The sequence below is a fragment of the Triplophysa rosa genome, linkage group LG5, assembly GCF_024868665.1.
Source record: "Triplophysa rosa linkage group LG5, Trosa_1v2, whole genome shotgun sequence".
Lineage (NCBI taxonomy): Eukaryota > Metazoa > Chordata > Actinopteri > Cypriniformes > Nemacheilidae > Triplophysa > Triplophysa rosa.
Genome location: NC_079894.1, coordinates 27,284,807 through 27,302,931, shown reverse-complemented (window position 1 = coordinate 27,302,931; position 18,125 = coordinate 27,284,807). Strand labels below are relative to the sequence as shown.

General features: G+C 35.1%; 3 protein-coding genes across 8 annotated transcripts; all 3 read right to left on the bottom strand.

Moving 5' to 3' along the window:
• Positions 1-707: 707 nt before the first annotated feature.
• On the bottom strand, positions 708-4,310 carry LOC130554531 (uncharacterized). 2 transcript variants are annotated; one of them, XM_057334251.1, is made up of 9 exons: positions 4,236-4,310; positions 3,801-4,094; positions 3,398-3,676; positions 3,259-3,298; positions 2,895-2,992; positions 2,745-2,791; positions 2,189-2,242; positions 2,016-2,087; positions 708-1,274 (listed from the first exon to the last, which is right to left on the bottom strand). In XM_057334251.1, exons 1-9 carry the CDS (start codon positions 4,297-4,299, stop codon positions 1,224-1,226), a joined length of 999 nt encoding a protein of 332 aa, XP_057190234.1. In that variant the 5' UTR covers positions 4,300-4,310; the 3' UTR covers positions 708-1,223. The 2 variants fall into 2 exon arrangements, with proteins under 2 accessions (XP_057190234.1, XP_057190233.1); XM_057334250.1 differs by having other exon boundaries at positions 709-1,274; positions 3,259-3,301.
• Positions 4,311-7,667: 3,357 nt separating this feature from the next.
• On the bottom strand, positions 7,668-11,246 carry LOC130554481 (uncharacterized). 5 transcript variants are annotated; one of them, XR_008962984.1, is made up of 10 exons: positions 11,164-11,246; positions 10,767-11,060; positions 10,361-10,642; positions 10,223-10,265; positions 9,859-9,956; positions 9,709-9,755; positions 9,153-9,206; positions 8,979-9,050; positions 8,799-8,896; positions 7,668-8,237 (listed from the first exon to the last, which is right to left on the bottom strand). XR_008962984.1 is itself a non-coding variant. In XM_057334179.1 (9 exons), exons 1-9 carry the CDS (start codon positions 11,222-11,224, stop codon positions 8,849-8,851), a joined length of 999 nt encoding a protein of 332 aa, XP_057190162.1. In that variant the 5' UTR covers positions 11,225-11,246; the 3' UTR covers positions 7,668-8,848. The 5 variants fall into 5 exon arrangements, 3 of the variants coding, with proteins under 3 accessions (XP_057190162.1, XP_057190163.1, XP_057190161.1); XR_008962985.1 differs by having other exon boundaries at positions 8,799-8,893; XM_057334179.1 differs by having other exon boundaries at positions 7,668-8,896.
• Positions 11,247-13,010: 1,764 nt separating this feature from the next.
• LOC130554482 (uncharacterized) lies at positions 13,011-14,552 on the bottom strand. The gene is made up of 5 exons (XM_057334181.1): positions 14,478-14,552; positions 14,043-14,336; positions 13,640-13,918; positions 13,518-13,554; positions 13,011-13,442 (listed from the first exon to the last, which is right to left on the bottom strand). The coding sequence occupies exons 1-5, from the start codon at positions 14,539-14,541 to the stop codon at positions 13,409-13,411; spliced, it is 708 nt and encodes a 235-aa protein (XP_057190164.1). The 5' UTR covers positions 14,542-14,552; the 3' UTR covers positions 13,011-13,408.
• Between the last annotated feature and the right edge of the window lie 3,573 nt (positions 14,553-18,125).

Genomic DNA, 18,125 nt, shown 5'->3' with positions numbered 1-18,125 from the left:
ATGTTTTTTATACTGTACAAACTGTATATTCTATCCCCTATCCCTAACCCAACCCCTAAACCTAAAGATCTTAGAAAACTTTTTGCATTTTTAGATTTAAAAAAATATCGTTCTGTACAATTTATAAGCTTTTGTGCTCATGAGGACCTCAATTTTGGTCCCCACGGTGACATGAGTCCCCATCTGTTGGTGTGCATTCAGGTTTAGGTCCCCACCGGGATATACAAACATGAACACAGACACACACACACACACACACGCACGCACACACATCACACACACACACACACACCCGTGCACACACACACTCACACGTTTTATGGGGACATTCCATAAACGCAATGGTTTTTATACTGTACAAACTGTATATCATATTCCCTACACCTAACCCACCCCCTAACCCTAACAATCACACACAGCTGTCTGCTCTCTTAGATTTTCAAAAAAGTTAATTCTGTATGATTTATAAGCTTGTTTCCTCATGGGGACAAAATTTTTTGGGATATTTTGGATATTGCCATCTTTGTGGGGACATTTTGTCCCCATACCGTAGGGTTTACCCTTCCCCCCCACACACACACACACACGCACACACATTACTACTACACACTGTATAGATACCATGTTTACTTGTACGTTTTTAACAGCATGACGTTTGTATTTTTACTTCACTTCACTAAAAATGTGGTAACTTTTAAGTTGGTTTTCCCATAATATCATCTAAATGCAACAATTAAATACAACCAATAGCTAAATGAGTAGGTCAGGTAAAGGTAATACTTGCAGGTACCGCTATTTTACAGTGTGGTGAGGTCATTTTCCAGCTAAAATTAAAAGCATCTGTCAATTTTTGACCTTCTGTAAAAGAACTTTGCAAAGCCTAACTTCTTCACTAGAGGGCGATAAAAGCACAAAAAGGATTTATTATAAAGCAAACGGCTGTCTTTCAACGGTTTTAAAATGACAATCATCGTTATTTATTGTATACATATAAGTATATGTGTGAAGTGAGAGAAATAGAGTTTAAAACATTTAAATAATGTAAATGGCAGTTTAAAAAACACATCCAAAAGAATTCAACTAGTAAATAAAGACAACAAAAAGAATACAATAATAATAAACAAACATAATATAATGTTATTATATATACAGACTGAGGTTTTACACTAAAAATAAATGTTGCTAAAGGTTCTATTATTAGGCTATATGATTCCAAGACCCTTTCACACACTTTTCTGTTCCCCAAAGGTTCTTGTGGAAAAAGGCTCTTCAGACTGCAAAAATATAAGAAAGAAAACTTTAAATTGGGTCAAATCCACCTGATGATAACAAAACACACAACCGGAAACCTTCAACATAAAGCAATTAAACATTAAAAGTACTTATTAACAACAGAAGAATATGGGCATATAAATATAAATATAAAAAACTGGGTTTTCTAACAGTGTTGGGCTTGACAGGCAAGAACAAAACCACTGGATTAATTTAAGAAAATGATTTTTTGACCCAACAATGGGTTAAAACAACCCAGCATTTTTAGAGTGCACTTTGACCTATTAGCAAGTCAAAATCAAGCAAACAAATGAACTGCATAATTGCATTCAGTCCTTGTATTTGTGATTGACAATATGTTAAACTATGTAATGTATTAAAGTAGGTACATCAAATATTAAAGTATAAATAATATAAAACGTTTAATATATTCAAGTATAGATTAGGCTACAGATGCCGCTGATCAAACAAAGCTGCTGAGCTGTTTGATAGGAACAAGCTACAGAAACAAGAACGAGAGATGTTATGATGACAAACTGTTGATTTTTTTGTCAAAACATTACGTTTATGGGAGAGTAGGTTTTGTTCGTGTAGTGTGTATCTGTGCTGCTGATTAATGTGGTGCTATAGTGCTGTAGACAGTGCCACCTGCTGGAGACTGCTGGAAATATTCAAACAATTAAATTGTTGTCATCACATTCTAAATAAACACATTTCTATTAGGATATGCCTGTACAACTTACTGCTTCACACCCAGGTAGGTCTTCAATAGTACTGTAAATTGTATTTGCTTTGGATTCCAGCAGAGAAATGTCCTGTAATAAAACATATCTCATTGATTTTAATCCAAACTCGCTTAATGTGTCATATTTTTTAAGACATGGCATAGGTTTTAATGAATGTCTGGTCTATTTACATTTGGATTTTCATCGTTTATAGCGCTGTATATCACTGGCTCTTCAGGGGGAACCTGCAAACAAAAGAAAAAACATGAAAAACAAATTGGCTTTCCTGTGGTTTAGAGCATACAACACCAATGTCATGGGATTGCACATAGTCAGAAACAAATGTATAATGCAATGTAAGCCGCTTATAAATGTCTGCCAAATGTGTACATATAAATGTAAAAATGGTTCAGTTCACCTCTTAAATAATTTTAAATACACTTTAAGAAGTGCTGGATTATTTTCAACCCAGCATTGGGTCAAAAAGGTCAAACGAACCGTTGGGTTAAATTAATCAGCAAACGGTTTATATTTGACCGAATAATGGATCAAAAAATTCCAGAATTTTGGGTTGAAACAATGGAGGGTATTAGGCGAATATACGGCGTATAATGTTTATTAAGCAATTCAGCCTTATATAGTTCAACGTTTGCCTAAGCCTAAATAACCCCAAATAATCAATTTTAAACTAATAATGTATTGTCAAACATTTTTCACATTATTATAAATTCTCATAAAAGGACTCACTGTGGCAGTGTCCGGCGCATTATACTTGATCTGTTTCTTATCTTCCGCTGTAAAAAGAGGAAGAATATTACAAACCACAGAGAGAATATAGATAACAACGTGCGATATGGATTGAAACAAAAAAGAATATGTAGTGGAGGGCAAACTGACCGGATCTCTTTCTCCATTTCCAGGTGCAAACACCAACCAGAATTATTACCATCAGCAGCCCAGCAGAAACTGGAAGCCACAGCGACATCTTTTCATCACTGTCAGAAAGAAGGAAGCAACACCAGAAATCAAATTGATCATATTCAGATTTTCAAATCAAGTTGGTATATCATAGGTAATTCATATTTTTTAACAATCATATTTAAACTATCATACTTTTGCTGACTATTTAATGTTGATTCGTCACTGCCTTCAGAACTTACTGTTTCACTTTTGCAAAAACAGAAAAGAATCATGTGTGGGATTGAAGACACCCAAAGCATTTCAATAATCACAATATAAACAGAAAAGTTTGAATACTAACTTGGTGGTCTCAGTGTTGCTGTGTATGGTGACAGACGCTACTGCTAATATCAGAGAATATCAGAGGTAGAAAAAAAGCAAAACAATTTCTATCTATAAAGAAATAAAATTCATAGCTTTGATCACTGAATGAGTTTTACCAGTGACTGTGAGATAAACAGGAGCTTGTAGGTGATCGACAGAGCAGAAGTACCAGCCAGAATCCTTCAGCATCAGTCCAGACATCAGCACAGTGAAGGATGCTCTCTCATCATCACTGATCTCAACTGATGAATTCTGGGATGTGTAACACCTCTTGTCTTTATATCTGCACCACTGTTTGTGTTTGTTCTTATATGCAGAACTGTAGAGACACTTTACACTGATATTACCACCTTCATCTCCAGATACACTGCTGGACACCACAGACACATCAGGAACTGAACACAGTCATTTGGCATCATAATTTACATGAGGAATGAGAGAGAAACAAGATTATACATTACAATATTTTTGTAACATTTGATATTAAAATGTAATTTAAAAAGAAGAATTTTTCAATACCAGGTTGAACATGGATGTAGGTTTCAAATAAGGATTCATTGTCCACAACACAAGTATAGCTTCCACCACGTGTCAGGTTTCTCATAGTCACAGTAAAAAGACTCTGAGCAGGATGATCAATTACTGACACAGTTTCATTCGTACAGTTTGTGAATATTTTAATTTTATCAGCGTCTGAGAACCAGTACTTTCTCTGCTGTGTGTATTTACTGTCATAATAACACGGGATAGTGACTGATCCTCCACGCTGGACAGAAAGTGTATTGTCTGCTCCACTACCATAGCATTCAGTACCTAAACAAACAACACATCAACTATTATCATTGTTGGCACTGGTACAATCCTCAAATAAACCACATGAAAACAATATTGTATATCTATAAACATGATTAATAAATACTTCATGACGAAAAGCACAGCATTAAACAAACTCACCTGAAATGAGCTGGCAAAAGCAGATCAGGGTGTAGAAAAGAGCTACTGTTCCATATGCGACCATTTTGTTATTGAATTTTCTTCCTCTATCTTAGTTTTCAACTAAAGAAGGGATAGTACTTCCCCCTTTTGTCATCATGTGACATTTTTAAGCCACAGCAAAAAAACACTTATTGCCATTTAACTACAGTCACAGAATATAGACGCAAGATTGAAAGTCATTTGTGCGGTCAATTCTAATTTATTGTAATTTGGCATGCATGTCTATTTTTTCACACATAAATGATCAGTGTTTATGTAAATATTCACATTCACGAGCTCTTTGCGTGCAGAGCAGGATACTAATGTCTCACAAGAGGTCAAAAACTGTCAACCGCTGAACTCTTGTGAGATCCTGAGGTGATACATTTGAAAAACTTTTCATTTACAGACACAGATCTCACAGAGAGAATATTGTATACAGCTTTAAGAATAAGAAAAGATGTTGAGGTTTTAGAGGCAGCTAGATAGCATCTCTTTGGCTCTTTGTGAATGTTTTGGGGAAGGAAACATCGAACTCTTGCGATCACACTGAAGAGTCATGTTACTTAATGACTGAAAAAGAAAATCTGAAAATGAAAGACACACTGCACATCTTTTTTCTGGACAATCATTTATTAAGAAGAATTGTTTTGCCATGTACATGCAGCATGCGTGTACACATTTAGTTTGTGTGGGAAATAACATTGAATTAAAAAACAAAGAATCCATACAATAAGCTATTAGAGATGACTAAAATCACACATATATTTTACAGTATAGACTGATAAATAAACAGAAATCATAGAAAATTCAATGAATCAACAGTTTATTTATCTAATCCTTTGTGTTTGTGGCAGATGACAACCATCAATTTGAGACAAATCTCACAAAATGCACATGTGACCTGCTGAAAAAAGAACAATACAAACCCAATACAAAGTTTAGAAACCATTAAGGAAATTCTAGGTTTCTATTAAAATACAATTTTGAACCATTACCCTTTTCTATTAAAACCATTACAAAATTCCTTTTTGTAGTGTGTTTTGGGCATTATTTCAATACGATTTCATTTATTAATGAGTCATTTATGAATGACATTTATCAGAAATTAGAGTAATTTGTCATTTACACTGTATTCCTGAACAGTACAATCTACTCATTAAAAATGAGTTAACTGTACTTAACACTGAAACAGTTCCATTAACTCAAAACTTTAAAGTCTCCCAGATAGCAAGCAACCATTGAATTAATTTTGATAAAATGTTGACATTTCAACAAACTACCATTATGGTGATCAGTGTTCGCTTTAGTTGGGCTCTTGACTCTTGCGGTTCACCATAAGAATATTTATTTAGTTTCTCTTTGACCATTGAAACATTGTGTGCAAATACACTTGTCTTGTTAAAAAACAAAGAGATCTTGTGGCGGATTCTAATTGATGATTTTATTATCATGAATCACTGAGTGTGTTGTGTTATTACTGTGTAAATTGAGTGATTGGATATTGCAAACTAGTGATATGACTGTCATAACCTCAGAAACAAACAAAATATACTCAAAAATATTTTAACAATGGACTCAATTAGACATGAAGAATAAGTGTTTGAAACTTAACAGTGGTGACAATCAACAAAAGAAAGCTTCATGCTGCAATGCATGCTGGGTAACTGTCACGGATCACAGAGGAAGAACCCAGATGCAGGCAGGCAAAGGCAATGAAGGGGTAAACGGAATATATTTATTGAACAATAGACAAAACTGAAACAAAACACCCACGAGGGGGTAAAAAACGAGACAGGAAAAATAAACTAGACTAGACTAAACTAACATAACACTTGACTTAACATGACTTAGACAACCTAAACAAAACACTTACTAAGACTGGACTGGNCCTTCTCTTACAGTAACGTGTTTTAGTGTCCTAATGCTCTCGACATCTGTAACACAACACAAGTGTTCAAAGAAAGAAGAACCACTGTACTTTTGTCATTGTAACTTACATTTTCGATCAGATGTGGAGGCATATATATGAAGAAAAGGAAGCAGCATGAGGAATATTTGAAGAGCTCATTTGCAAAACAGATTTAAACACAATAAAGCAGAATAAAAACATGATAACATAATAAAGAAAACATGATTTTAGAACGCGTGTAAACAGAGTTATATGTTTTGCAAACAAACTCTTCGTGTGAATGATCCTAGTGCATACTAGCGCACCCTGCTATACACTCTCACCTAGGGACAAATACGTAAAGCGAAGATATAAGTTCAGATCGTGCCCAAGGAGAAATGAAACCACATGGTTATAGTTCATGCACGAAAGATTTAAAATCTTTAAGATATATGACATTAATTACATACCTGCTGTTACAAGTAAAATAGCAAAGAGAATCATATGATAAGCCATGTGAGGGTCCGGGTTGGTCAAAGACAGAACTTCAAATTAACATTTCACTTTTTGCAATTGCACTTCTTGCAATGAAAAAGAAACCAACAGTTCCTGTTTAATTTATCTCTGTTGATGGGATTAAAATAAGCTAAGGAGGAAGAAGGAAGTAAAATTCTTATAGTCGAGTTGTCCAATATTTTTAAGCTAAATTCACTCAAAATTTTAAGGGAACCAGGTAAATTATTTTTTTTACAGTTGGTTAGTACACGCACATGCATGTCTGGTTTACTATCTCCGTGGGGACAGTCCATAGGCGTAATGTTTTTTATACTGTACAAACTGTATATTCTATCCCCTATCCCTAACCCAACCCCTAAACCTAAAGATCATAGAAAACTTTTTGCATTTTTAGATTTAAAAAAATATCGTTCTGTACAATTTATAAGCTTTTGTGCTCATGAGGACCTCAATTTTGGTCCCCACGGTGACATGAGTCCCCATCTGTTGGTGTGCATTCAGGTTTAGGTCCCCACCGGGATATACAAACATGAACACAGACACACACACACACACACACGCACGCACACACATCACACACACACACACACACCCGTGCACACACACACTCACACGTTTTATGGGGACATTCCATAAACGCAATGGTTTTTATACTGTACAAACTGTATATCATATTCCCTACACCTAACCCACCCCCTAACCCTAACAATCACACACAGCTGTCTGCTCTCTTAGATTTTCAAAAAAGTTAATTCTGTATGATTTATAAGCTTGTTTCCTCATGGGGACAAAATTTTTTGGGATATTTTGGATATTGCCATCTTTGTGGGGACATTTTGTCCCCATACCGTAGGGTTTACCCTTCCCCCCCACACACACACACACACGCACACACATTACTACTACACACTGTATAGATACCATGTTTACTTGTACGTTTTTAACAGCATGACGTTTGTATTTTTACTTCACTTCACTAAAAATGTGGTAACTTTTAAGTTGGTTTTCCCATAATATCATCTAAATGCAACAATTAAATACAACCAATAGCTAAATGAGTAGGTCAGGTAAAGGTAATACTTGCAGGTACCGCTATTTTACAGTGTGGTGAGGTCATTTTCCAGCTAAAATTAAAAGCATCTGTCAATTTTTGACCTTCTGTAAAAGAACTTTGCAAAGCCTAACTTCTTCACTAGAGGGCGATAAAAGCACAAAAAGGATTTATTATAAAGCAAACGGCTGTCTTTCAACGGTTTTAAAATGACAATCATCGTTATTTATTGTATACATATAAGTATATGTGTGAAGTGAGAGAAATAGAGTTTAAAACATTTAAATAATGTAAATGGCAGTTTAAAAAACACATCCAAAAGAATTCAACTAGTAAATAAAGACAACAAAAAGAATACAATAATAATAAACAAACATAATATAATGTTATTATATATACAGACTGAGGTTTTACACTAAAAATAAATGTTGCTAAAGGTTCTATTATTAGGCTATATGATTCCAAGACCCTTTCACACACTTTTCTGTTCCCCAAAGGTTCTTGTGGAAAAAGGCTCTTCAGACTGCAAAAATATAAGAAAGAAAACTTTAAATTGGGTCAAATCCACCTGATGATAACAAAACACACAACCGGAAACCTTCAACATAAAGCAATTAAACATTAAAAGTACTTATTAACAACAGAAGAATATGGGCATATAAATATAAATATAAAAAACTGGGTTTTCTAACAGTGTTGGGCTTGACAGGCAAGAACAAAACCACTGGATTAATTTAAGAAAATGATTTTTTGACCCAACAATGGGTTAAAACAACCCAGCATTTTTAGAGTGCACTTTGACCTATTAGCAAGTAAAAATCAAGCAAACAAATGAACTGCATAAATGCATTCAGTCCTTGTATTTGTGATTGACAATATGTTAAACTATGTAATGTATTAAAGTAGGTACATCAAATATTAAAGTATAAATAATATAAAACGTTTAATATATTCAAGTATAGATTAGGCTACAGATGCCGCTGATCAAACAAAGCTGCTGAGCTGTTTGATAGGAACAAGCTACAGAAACAAGAACGAGAGATGTTATGATGACAAACTGTTGATTTTTTTGTCAAAACATTACGTTTATGGGAGAGTAGGTTTTGTTCGTGTAGTGTGAATCTGTGCTGCTGATCAATGTGGTGCTACAGTGCTGTAGACAGTGCCACCTGCTGGAGACTGCTGGAAATATTCAAACAATTAAATTGTTGTCATCACATTCTAAATAAACACATTTCTATTAGGATATGCCTGTACAACTTACTGCTTCACACCCAGGTAGGTCTTCAATAGTACTGTAAATTGTATTTGCTTTGGATTCCAGCAGAGAAATGTCCTGTAATAAAACATATCTCATTACTTTTTATCCAAACTCGCTTAATGTGTCATATTTTTTTAAGACATGGCATAGGTTTTAATGAATGTCTGGTCTATTTACATTTGGATTTTCATCGTTTATAGCGCTGTATATCACTGGCTCTTCAGGGGGAACCTGCAAACAAAAGAAAAAACATGAAAAACAAATTGGCTTTCCTGTGGTTTAGAGCATACAACACCAATGTCATGGGATTGCACATAGTCAGAAACAAATGTATAATGCAATGTAAGCCGCTTATAAATGTCTGCCAAATGTGTACATATAAATGTAAAAATGGTTCAGTTCACCTCTTAAATAATTTTAAATACACTTTAAGAAGTGCTGGATTATTTTCAACCCAGCATTGGGTCAAAAAGGTCAAACGAACCGTTGGGTTAAATTAATCAGCAAACGGTTTATATTTGACCGAATAATGGATCAAAAAATTCCAGAATTTTGGGATGAAACAATGGAGGGTATTAGGCGAATATACGGCGTATAATGTTTATTAAGCAATTCAGCCTTATATAGTTCAACGTTTGCCTAAGCCTAAATAACCCCAAATAATCAATTTTAAACTAATAATGTATTGTCAAACATTTTTCACATTATTATAAATTCTCATAAAAGGACTCACTGTGGCAGTGTCCGGCGCATTATACTTGATCTGTTTCTTATCTTCCGCTGTAAAAAGAGGAAGAATATTACAAACCACAGAGAGAATATAGATAACAACGTGCGATATGGATTGAAACAAAAAAGAATATGTAGTGGAGGGCAAACTGACCGGATCTCTTTCTCCATTTCCAGGTGCAAACACCAACCAGAATTATTACCATCAGCAGCCCAGCAGAAACTGGAAGCCACAGCGACATCTTTTCATCACTGTCAGAAAGAAGGAAGCAACACCAGAAATCAAATTGATCATATTCAGATTTTCAAATCAAGTTGGTATATCATAGGTAATTCATATTTTTTAACAATCATATTTAAACTATCATACTTTTGCTGACTATTTAATGTTGATTCGTCACTGCCTTCAGAACTTACTGTTTCACTTTTGCAAAAACAGAAAAGAATCATGTGTGGGATTGAAGACACCCAAAGCATTTCAATAATCACAATATAAACAGAAAAGTTTGAATACTAACTTGGTGGTCTCAGTGTTGCTGTGTATGGTGACAGACGCTACTGCTAATATCAGAGAATTCAGAGGTAGAAAAACAAGCAAACAATTTCTATCTATAAAGAAATAAAATTCATAGCTTTGATCGCTGAATGAGTTTTACCAGTGACTGTGAGATAAACAGGAGCTTGTAGGTGATCGACAGAGCAGAAGTACCAGCCAGAATCCTCCAGCATCAGTCCAGACATCAGCACAGTGAAGGATGCTCTCTCATCATCACTGATCTCAACTGATGAATTCTGGGATGTGTAACACCTCTTGTCTTTATATCTGCACCACTGTTTGTGTTTGTTCTTATATGCAGAACTGTAGAGACACTTTACACTGATATTACCACCTTCATCTCCAGATACATTGCTGGACACCACAGACACATCAGGAGGAGCTGAACACAGTCATTTGACATCATAATTTACACGAGGAATGAGAGAGAAACAAGATTATACATTACAATATTTTTGTAACATTTGATATTAAAATGTAATTTAAAAAGAAGAATTTTTCAATACCAGGTTGAACATTGATATAGGTTTCAAATAAGGATTCATTCTCCACAACACAAAAGTAGCTTCCACCGTGTGTCAGGTTTCTCATAGTCACAGTAAAAAGACTCTGAGCAGGATGATCAATTACTGACACAGTTTCATTCGTAAAGTTTGTGAATATTTTAATTTTATCAGCGTCTGAGAACCAGTACTTTCTCTGCTGTGTGTATTTACTGTCATAATAACACGGGATAGTGACTGATCCTCCAGGCTGGACAGAAAGTGTATTGTCTGCTCCACTACCATAGCATTCAGTACCTAAACAAACAACACATCAACTATTATCATTGTTGGCACTGGTACAATCCTCAAATAAACCACATGGAAAAAAAGAATGTATATCAATAAACATGAATCTCACCTGAAATGAGGCAAAAGCAGATCAGGGTGTAGCAAAGAGCTGCTGTTCCGTATGCGACCATTTTGCAACTTTGTCTTCCTGTGTCTTAGTTGATAACTGTGACTTCTGTCACTGACACTTCCCTTTTAGTCATATAACATTTCTAATCCACAGCAGACAAACTACTCATACATGCATTGCTCAATGGTTAAACTCAGACAGGATAGACACCAGTTATCTGTATATTTAAAAGCCCCCTAAACCAGAAAATGCACTTTTCAATGTTGTTTGAACATATCTGTGTCAGGAGTGTGTGTACAGAAACCCCCTATAAAATGATAAAAATCCACCCATTCATCTTTTTTAAATCCCCAATAAAATAAAAACTTTACACCGGGATGCTTCACAAACGAATGTTATTAAAATGCCGGATTCATAATGGGTCATTGATTGTCACTTATAAAAACAATGTGCAAGCTGTAAAGACAAAACGCGTTTGTGCATTCACTTACAGAGAGCATGTTTTCCATTTTATAGATATGATGCGTTTGTCATGTTAACTTTCACTTAAGAGCAATGTGCTGGATTTAAAGATTTATCGAGTTTTTAAACAAATAACACGTTTGTCTGATGTACTCTCACCTATACAAAACAATGTGTTTGGTGTTTAAAGATGATACAGTTTCTCATTCGCTTAATGACCATTCGCTTCAGTTTTGTTGTTACTGGAAGCACCGGCTCACACAGCCCTGCGCTTTCTGCTTGAAATGGGGCGGAGACCAGCAGCTCATTTGCATTTAAAGAGACACACACCAAAACAGCCTGTTTTTCCTCACAGGCAAAAATGTACATGTAGGGCACCGTATAATAAAAGATCTGTGGTGTATTTTGAGCAGAAACTTCACAGACACATTCTGTGCACTCCTAAGATTTATATCACATGTTGTAAAAGGGCTAGATTAGGGGGCCTTTAAGTCAAATTCTAACTTGTTTTAAATCGGCAAGCATGTTCTGGCCATATGCATCAATCCCTGTGTCATTATTCACATTCATGAGCTCCTTAATGGGTGTGGAGCAACAGTCTAATGTCACACAAGAGGACAAAAATGGTCAATCACTGAACTCTTGTGAGATCCTGATGATGCATTTTACCAGAAATGTTACATAGAATTACACATTTTAAAAATGTAAACATTCTGAAGTTATGGGAATCTTTGCTGACTAAAATCTTGCACCAATATATTTATTTCAAGGCGAGTCAGAGCATATGTCACACTTAACATTTTGATCAGCTCTGAAGTATGACTATGTTTTGAGATTGTATCTGATACACATGACAAATAAATTGCAGTGTTAGAATTAGTACAGATTAGATCCAGAATTGCATTTTGTTAAGATAAAACTGTATTCTCATCACAGTTCTTTATACACTTGGTGAACAAAACAACGTTTCTTAAAGGGCCATGGTGCTACATGAGATGAAACACAAATATAAAATGAGAAAAGCATAGAATGTGTGCGCTGTATACATTAGAAATTATAGAACATTTATAGAAACATTATAGAAACTGTATTAATAGCACTGCTACAAATTTGATTTGAATTGGTTCATTATTGTCATCTTTGCTGTGGCAACCCAGAACATTTTAACAGCGGTGGCCAGAGCAAATCTTGGTAGCCACACCAAAAAAATATATATGAGTCACACTTCATTACTTTTGTTTCTGGTTAATGTAAAATAACTTCTTGTCTTTAATGTACTCGCTATAATTCTCACCATCATTGTCATTGTCAGAATGATTCATATTGATCAACTTCTGTAAAAAAAAAAACTCACTGTACAGCAGATCTGTTTGGACATCGTTATTTTGTTTTTATTTTCTTTAAAATGAAGAACTTACACTACATATCTCATATTGTATGTAAATGTGGCTGAATTCAAAGAAAAACAGAATGCACACAATGAGCTAAATGAAAACAGGTACAATGTTTTAGTTTTTTTCATTACAAGTATATTTAAATGGTAAATCTGGTCTGATAACTTAAAAAAAAGCAGAAAACTATGACAAAAAATACACTAATTCTCAATTTATTCTCTATTTATCTAGTCCTTCGTGGCTGTATGGTAACCGTCATTGTAAGAGAAATCTCACAAGATTCACAGTGACATCATAAACGGTGTATTTGGAGTCCTGCAGCAATCTGTCCTCACATTTATAGATGCAAATGGAAATCTTTACCTGTCTGTTATGTATCTAAACACAACTCATCTGGTCTTGAGACAGACAGAAACACTCCACCTGAAGCATAAAAAGACATCAGTGACGTGATCAGCTAAAGCATTACATTATTCTCAATATAATCTGAATACTAACCAGCCGTTCTTGGTTCCGGTGTCTGGGGAGGCAGCTTCTATTACAAGTAGAAAAAGTGAAAGAAAATTTCAGCTATTTCTTATTGTGTATGCAGAAAGTACTGATCGCTGAATGAGTTTTACCAGTGACTGTGAGATAAACAGGAGCTTGTAGGTGATCGACAGAGCAGAAGTACCAGCCAGAATCCTCCAGCATCAGTCCAGACATCAGCACAGTGAAGGATGCTCTCTCATCATCACTGATCTCAACTGATGAACTCTGGGATGTGTAACACCTCTTGTCTTTATATCTGCACCACTGTTTGTGTTTGTTCTTATATGCAGAACTGTAGAGACACTTTACACTGATATTACCACCTTCATCTCCAGATACACTGCTGGACACCACAGACACATCAGGAACTGAACACAGTCATTTGGCATCATAATTTACATGAGGAATGAGAGAGAAACAAGATTATACATTACAATATTTTTGTAACATTTGATATTAAAATGTAATTTAAAAAGAAGAATTTTTCAATACCAGGTTGAACATGGATGTAGGTTTCAAATAAGGATTCATTGTCCACAACACAAGTATAGCTTCCACCACGTGTCAGGTTTCTCATAGTCACAGTAAAAAGACTCTGAGCAGGATGATCAATTACTGACACAGTTTCATTCGTACAGTTTGTGAATATTTTAATTTTATCAGCGTCTGAGAACCAGTACTTTCTCTGCTGTGTGTATTTACTGTCATAATAACACGGGATAGTGACTGATCCTCCACGCTGGACAGAAAGTGTATTGTCTGCTCCACTACCATAGCATTCAGTACCTAAACAAACAACACATCAACTATTATCATTGTTGGCACTGGTACAATCCTCAAATAAACCACATGAAAACAATATTGTATATCTATAAACATGATTAATAAATACTTCATGACGAAAAGCACAGCATTAAACAAACTCACCTGAAATGAGCTGGCAAAAGCAGATCAGGGTGTAGAAAAGAGCTACTGTTCCATATGCGACCATTTTGTTATTGAATTTTCTTCCTCTATCTTAGTTTTCAACTAAAGAAGGGATAGTACTTCCCCCTTTTGTCATCATGTGACATTTTTAAGCCACAGCAAAAAAACACTTATTGCCATTTAACTACAGTCACAGAATATAGACGCAAGATTGAAAGTCATTTGTGCGGTCAATTCTAATTTATTGTAATTTGGCATGCATGTCTATTTTTTCACACATAAATGATCAGTGTTTATGTAAATATTCACATTCACGAGCTCTTTGCGTGCAGAGCAGGATACTAATGTCTCACAAGAGGTCAAAAACTGTCAACCGCTGAACTCTTGTGAGATCCTGAGGTGATACATTTGAAAAACTTTTCATTTACAGACACAGATCTCACAGAGAGAATATTGTATACAGCTTTAAGAATAAGAAAAGATGTTGAGGTTTTAGAGGCAGCTAGATAGCATCTCTTTGGCTCTTTGTGAATGTTTTGGGGAAGGAAACATCGAACTCTTGCGATCACACTGAAGAGTCATGTTACTTAATGACTGAAAAAGAAAATCTGAAAATGAAAGACACACTGCACATCTTTTTTCTGGACAATCATTTATTAAGAAGAATTGTTTTGCCATGTACATGCAGCATGCGTGTACACATTTAGTTTGTGTGGGAAATAACATTGAATTAAAAAACAAAGAATCCATACAATAAGCTATTAGAGATGACTAAAATCACACATATATTTTACAGTATAGACTGATAAATAAACAGAAATCATAGAAAATTCAATGAATCAACAGTTTATTTATCTAATCCTTTGTGTTTGTGGCAGATGACAACCATCAATTTGAGACAAATCTCACAAAATGCACATGTGACCTGCTGAAAAAAGAACAATACAAACCCAATACAAAGTTTAGAAACCATTAAGGAAATTCTAGGTTTCTATTAAAATACAATTTTGAACCATTACCCTTTTCTATTAAAACCATTACAAAATTCCTTTTTGTAGTGTGTTTTGGGCATTATTTCAATACGATTTCATTTATTAATGAGTCATTTATGAATGACATTTATCAGAAATTAGAGTAATTTGTCATTTACACTGTATTCCTGAACAGTACAATCTACTCATTAAAAATGAGTTAACTGTACTTAACACTGAAACAGTTCCATTAACTCAAAACTTTAAAGTCTCCCAGATAGCAAGCAACCATTGAATTAATTTTGATAAAATGTTGACATTTCAACAAACTACCATTATGGTGATCAGTGTTCGCTTTAGTTGGGCTCTTGACTCTTGCGGTTCACCATAAGAATATTTATTTAGTTTCTCTTTGACCATTGAAACATTGTGTGCAAATACACTTGTCTTGTTAAAAAACAAAGAGATCTTGTGGCGGATTCTAATTGATGATTTTATTATCATGAATCACTGAGTGTGTTGTGTTATTACTGTGTAAATTGAGTGATTGGATATTGCAAACTAGTGATATGACTGTCATAACCTCAGAAACAAACAAAATATACTCAAAAATATTTTAACAATGGACTCAATTAGACATGAAGAATAAGTGTTTGAAACTTAACAGTGGTGACAATCAACAAAAGAAAGCTTCATGCTGCAATGCATGCTGGGTAACTGTCACGGATCACAGAGGAAGAACCCAGATGCAGGCAGGCAAAGGCAATGAAGGGGTAAACGGAATATATTTATTGAACAATAGACAAAACTGAAACAAAACACCCACGAGGGGGTAAAAAACGAGACAGGAAAAATAAACTAGACTAGACTAAACTAACATAACACTTGACTTAACATGACTTAGACAACCTAAACAAAACACTTACTAAGACTGGACTGGACAGGGATCTTAACACAACAACACAGGAACAATGACTGGCATGATGCATATACACGACGGAGAACAGAGTACAATCCAACAGCACAAGACAAAGAAACATGAGGGTATAAATAGGGAGAGACAAACGAGGGATAATTACATGGGGCAGGTGTGGGACATTAAACACTCAGGGAAAGATAACGAGGAAACGAGATGGCGGGAACAGAGACGAGACACTGGAAAAACACATGAGAGGTAAAAACATAAACATCTCATGGCCTTCCCACATAAAACCCAAGAACTCTGCCCCGATCCCACCACACGACTAGAATTTCATAAACAAGACGGTGGGACCGTGACAGGTAACATCATAGTACAAAACTCATTCATGACTCCCAGCATGCATTGCAGTTGATCTGTTTATCTGAATTAGTTTGACGATTGTCACCATTGTTGAGGTTTGTATGATGAGATGTCTAAGTGTGTCAGTAAATCGTTCTTCATTTCTACACAATCTTTGTGCACGTATGAATTGAAATATTTTCATCAGTAAGAAAAGGCTCAAACTCATTTTTTAAAACAGATTCTTTACTTTATTAAAACTTGACACCTATTATGAAATCTACTCCGATTTGACCTTTTAAAGAACTCTTTTCTAATCAATGCGCAAGTGTTATTTCTGAAACACACACCAGCACTGACAGAGAAATTAACTTAACAGAAGAGTCAAGAGCCCAACTAAAGCAAACACCCATCACCATAATGGTAGTTTAATCACTTCCTAATATTTTTTTAGTAAAGTGAACACTGTTATAATAAGTTAACTTAAGTAATGATTTTGAGTCAGCAGTACTTAATTATACTTGATCAGTAATTTCAGACAACAATTATTATTGAGTTCAACTAACTTAAAATTAAAACACTTATTTACTTAAAAATATTGATGTAATCGGTTTCCTCATTTCCTCAAGTCAACTTATTACATTTCACAGTTCGACAGAGCAGTTGATGTTACTAATTATTTTAAGTTCAGTCTACTCAGAATTTAGTGCAATGCCCTTTTGTGTTGGATGAGCTGAACATTTTAAGTTCACTTTACTCAAATATCAAATACATATTACTTAACTTTTTTAAGGTAATCGATTTCCTCAAAATGTTTAAGTACACTCAACTTACCCGGGTTTACAGTGTAAGTGTGAAGTAAATCTCAAACCTGATTGGATTGTGAGATAAAACCACTTTATTGAACCTGAAAATGTTCCAGGTACACCACACCCGTAAGCTCCAGCGTCTTCATCCTGCAGGTTTCAATAAACATTATCTGACACGTTTCTTTTAGTCTCATTAGCGTATGACAGAATAGAGCAGTAATTCTCTTCTGTTTCATCATATCACCAGAATTTCTTGTCTTGGGTGTCATTTCTGTCATAATGACATGGCATGACATAGTAACGGTCTGAACAGTAATGAAGGTGATGTCTGCGTTACCTCCTTTAGCACCTATATAAAGAGGAAGGCAACAATCATGACTTCACGTAAATGCAATATAACTGGCATCGGCCGATGAAAGCAAATAGTTTAAAGATAGTTTAAAAACATCTTATGATCAGGGCCGATATATCCTGTCAATCAAGAGAGGACAGGAAAATGCAATGAATTTGTGCTCTGAGAGAGTGAGAGAGAGAGAGAGAGAGAGAGAGAGAGAGAGAGAGAGAGAGAGAGAGAGAGAGAGAGAGAGAGAGAGAGAGAGAGAGAGAG

Coding starts and splice junctions, on each gene's coding strand:
- LOC130554531 (XM_057334250.1), bottom strand. CDS start 4,299: ATGGTCGCATATGGAACAGTAGCTCTTTTCTACACCCTGATCTGCTTT. Junction 3,677..3,800: donor CTACATCCATGTTCAACCTG/GTATTGAAAAAT, acceptor GACTGTGTTCAG/TTCCTGATGTGTCTGTGGTG. Junction 1,275..2,015: donor ACCTACCTGGGTGTGAAGCA/GTAAGTTGTACA, acceptor ATATTTTTGCAG/TCTGAAGAGCCTTTTTCCAC.
- LOC130554481 (XM_057334178.1), bottom strand. CDS start 11,224: ATGGTCGCATACGGAACAGCAGCTCTTTGCTACACCCTGATCTGCTTT. Junction 11,061..11,163: donor CTGCTTTTGCCTCATTTCAG/GTGAGATTCATG, acceptor TTGTTTGTTTAG/GTACTGAATGCTATGGTAGT. Junction 10,266..10,360: donor TGTTTATCTCACAGTCACTG/GTAAAACTCATT, acceptor CTCTGATATTAG/CAGTAGCGTCTGTCACCATA.
- LOC130554482 (XM_057334181.1), bottom strand. CDS start 14,541: ATGGTCGCATATGGAACAGTAGCTCTTTTCTACACCCTGATCTGCTTT. Junction 14,337..14,477: donor CTTTTGCCAGCTCATTTCAG/GTGAGTTTGTTT, acceptor TTGTTTGTTTAG/GTACTGAATGCTATGGTAGT. Junction 13,443..13,517: donor ACCGGAACCAAGAACGGCTG/GTTAGTATTCAG, acceptor TTTATGCTTCAG/GTGGAGTGTTTCTGTCTGTC.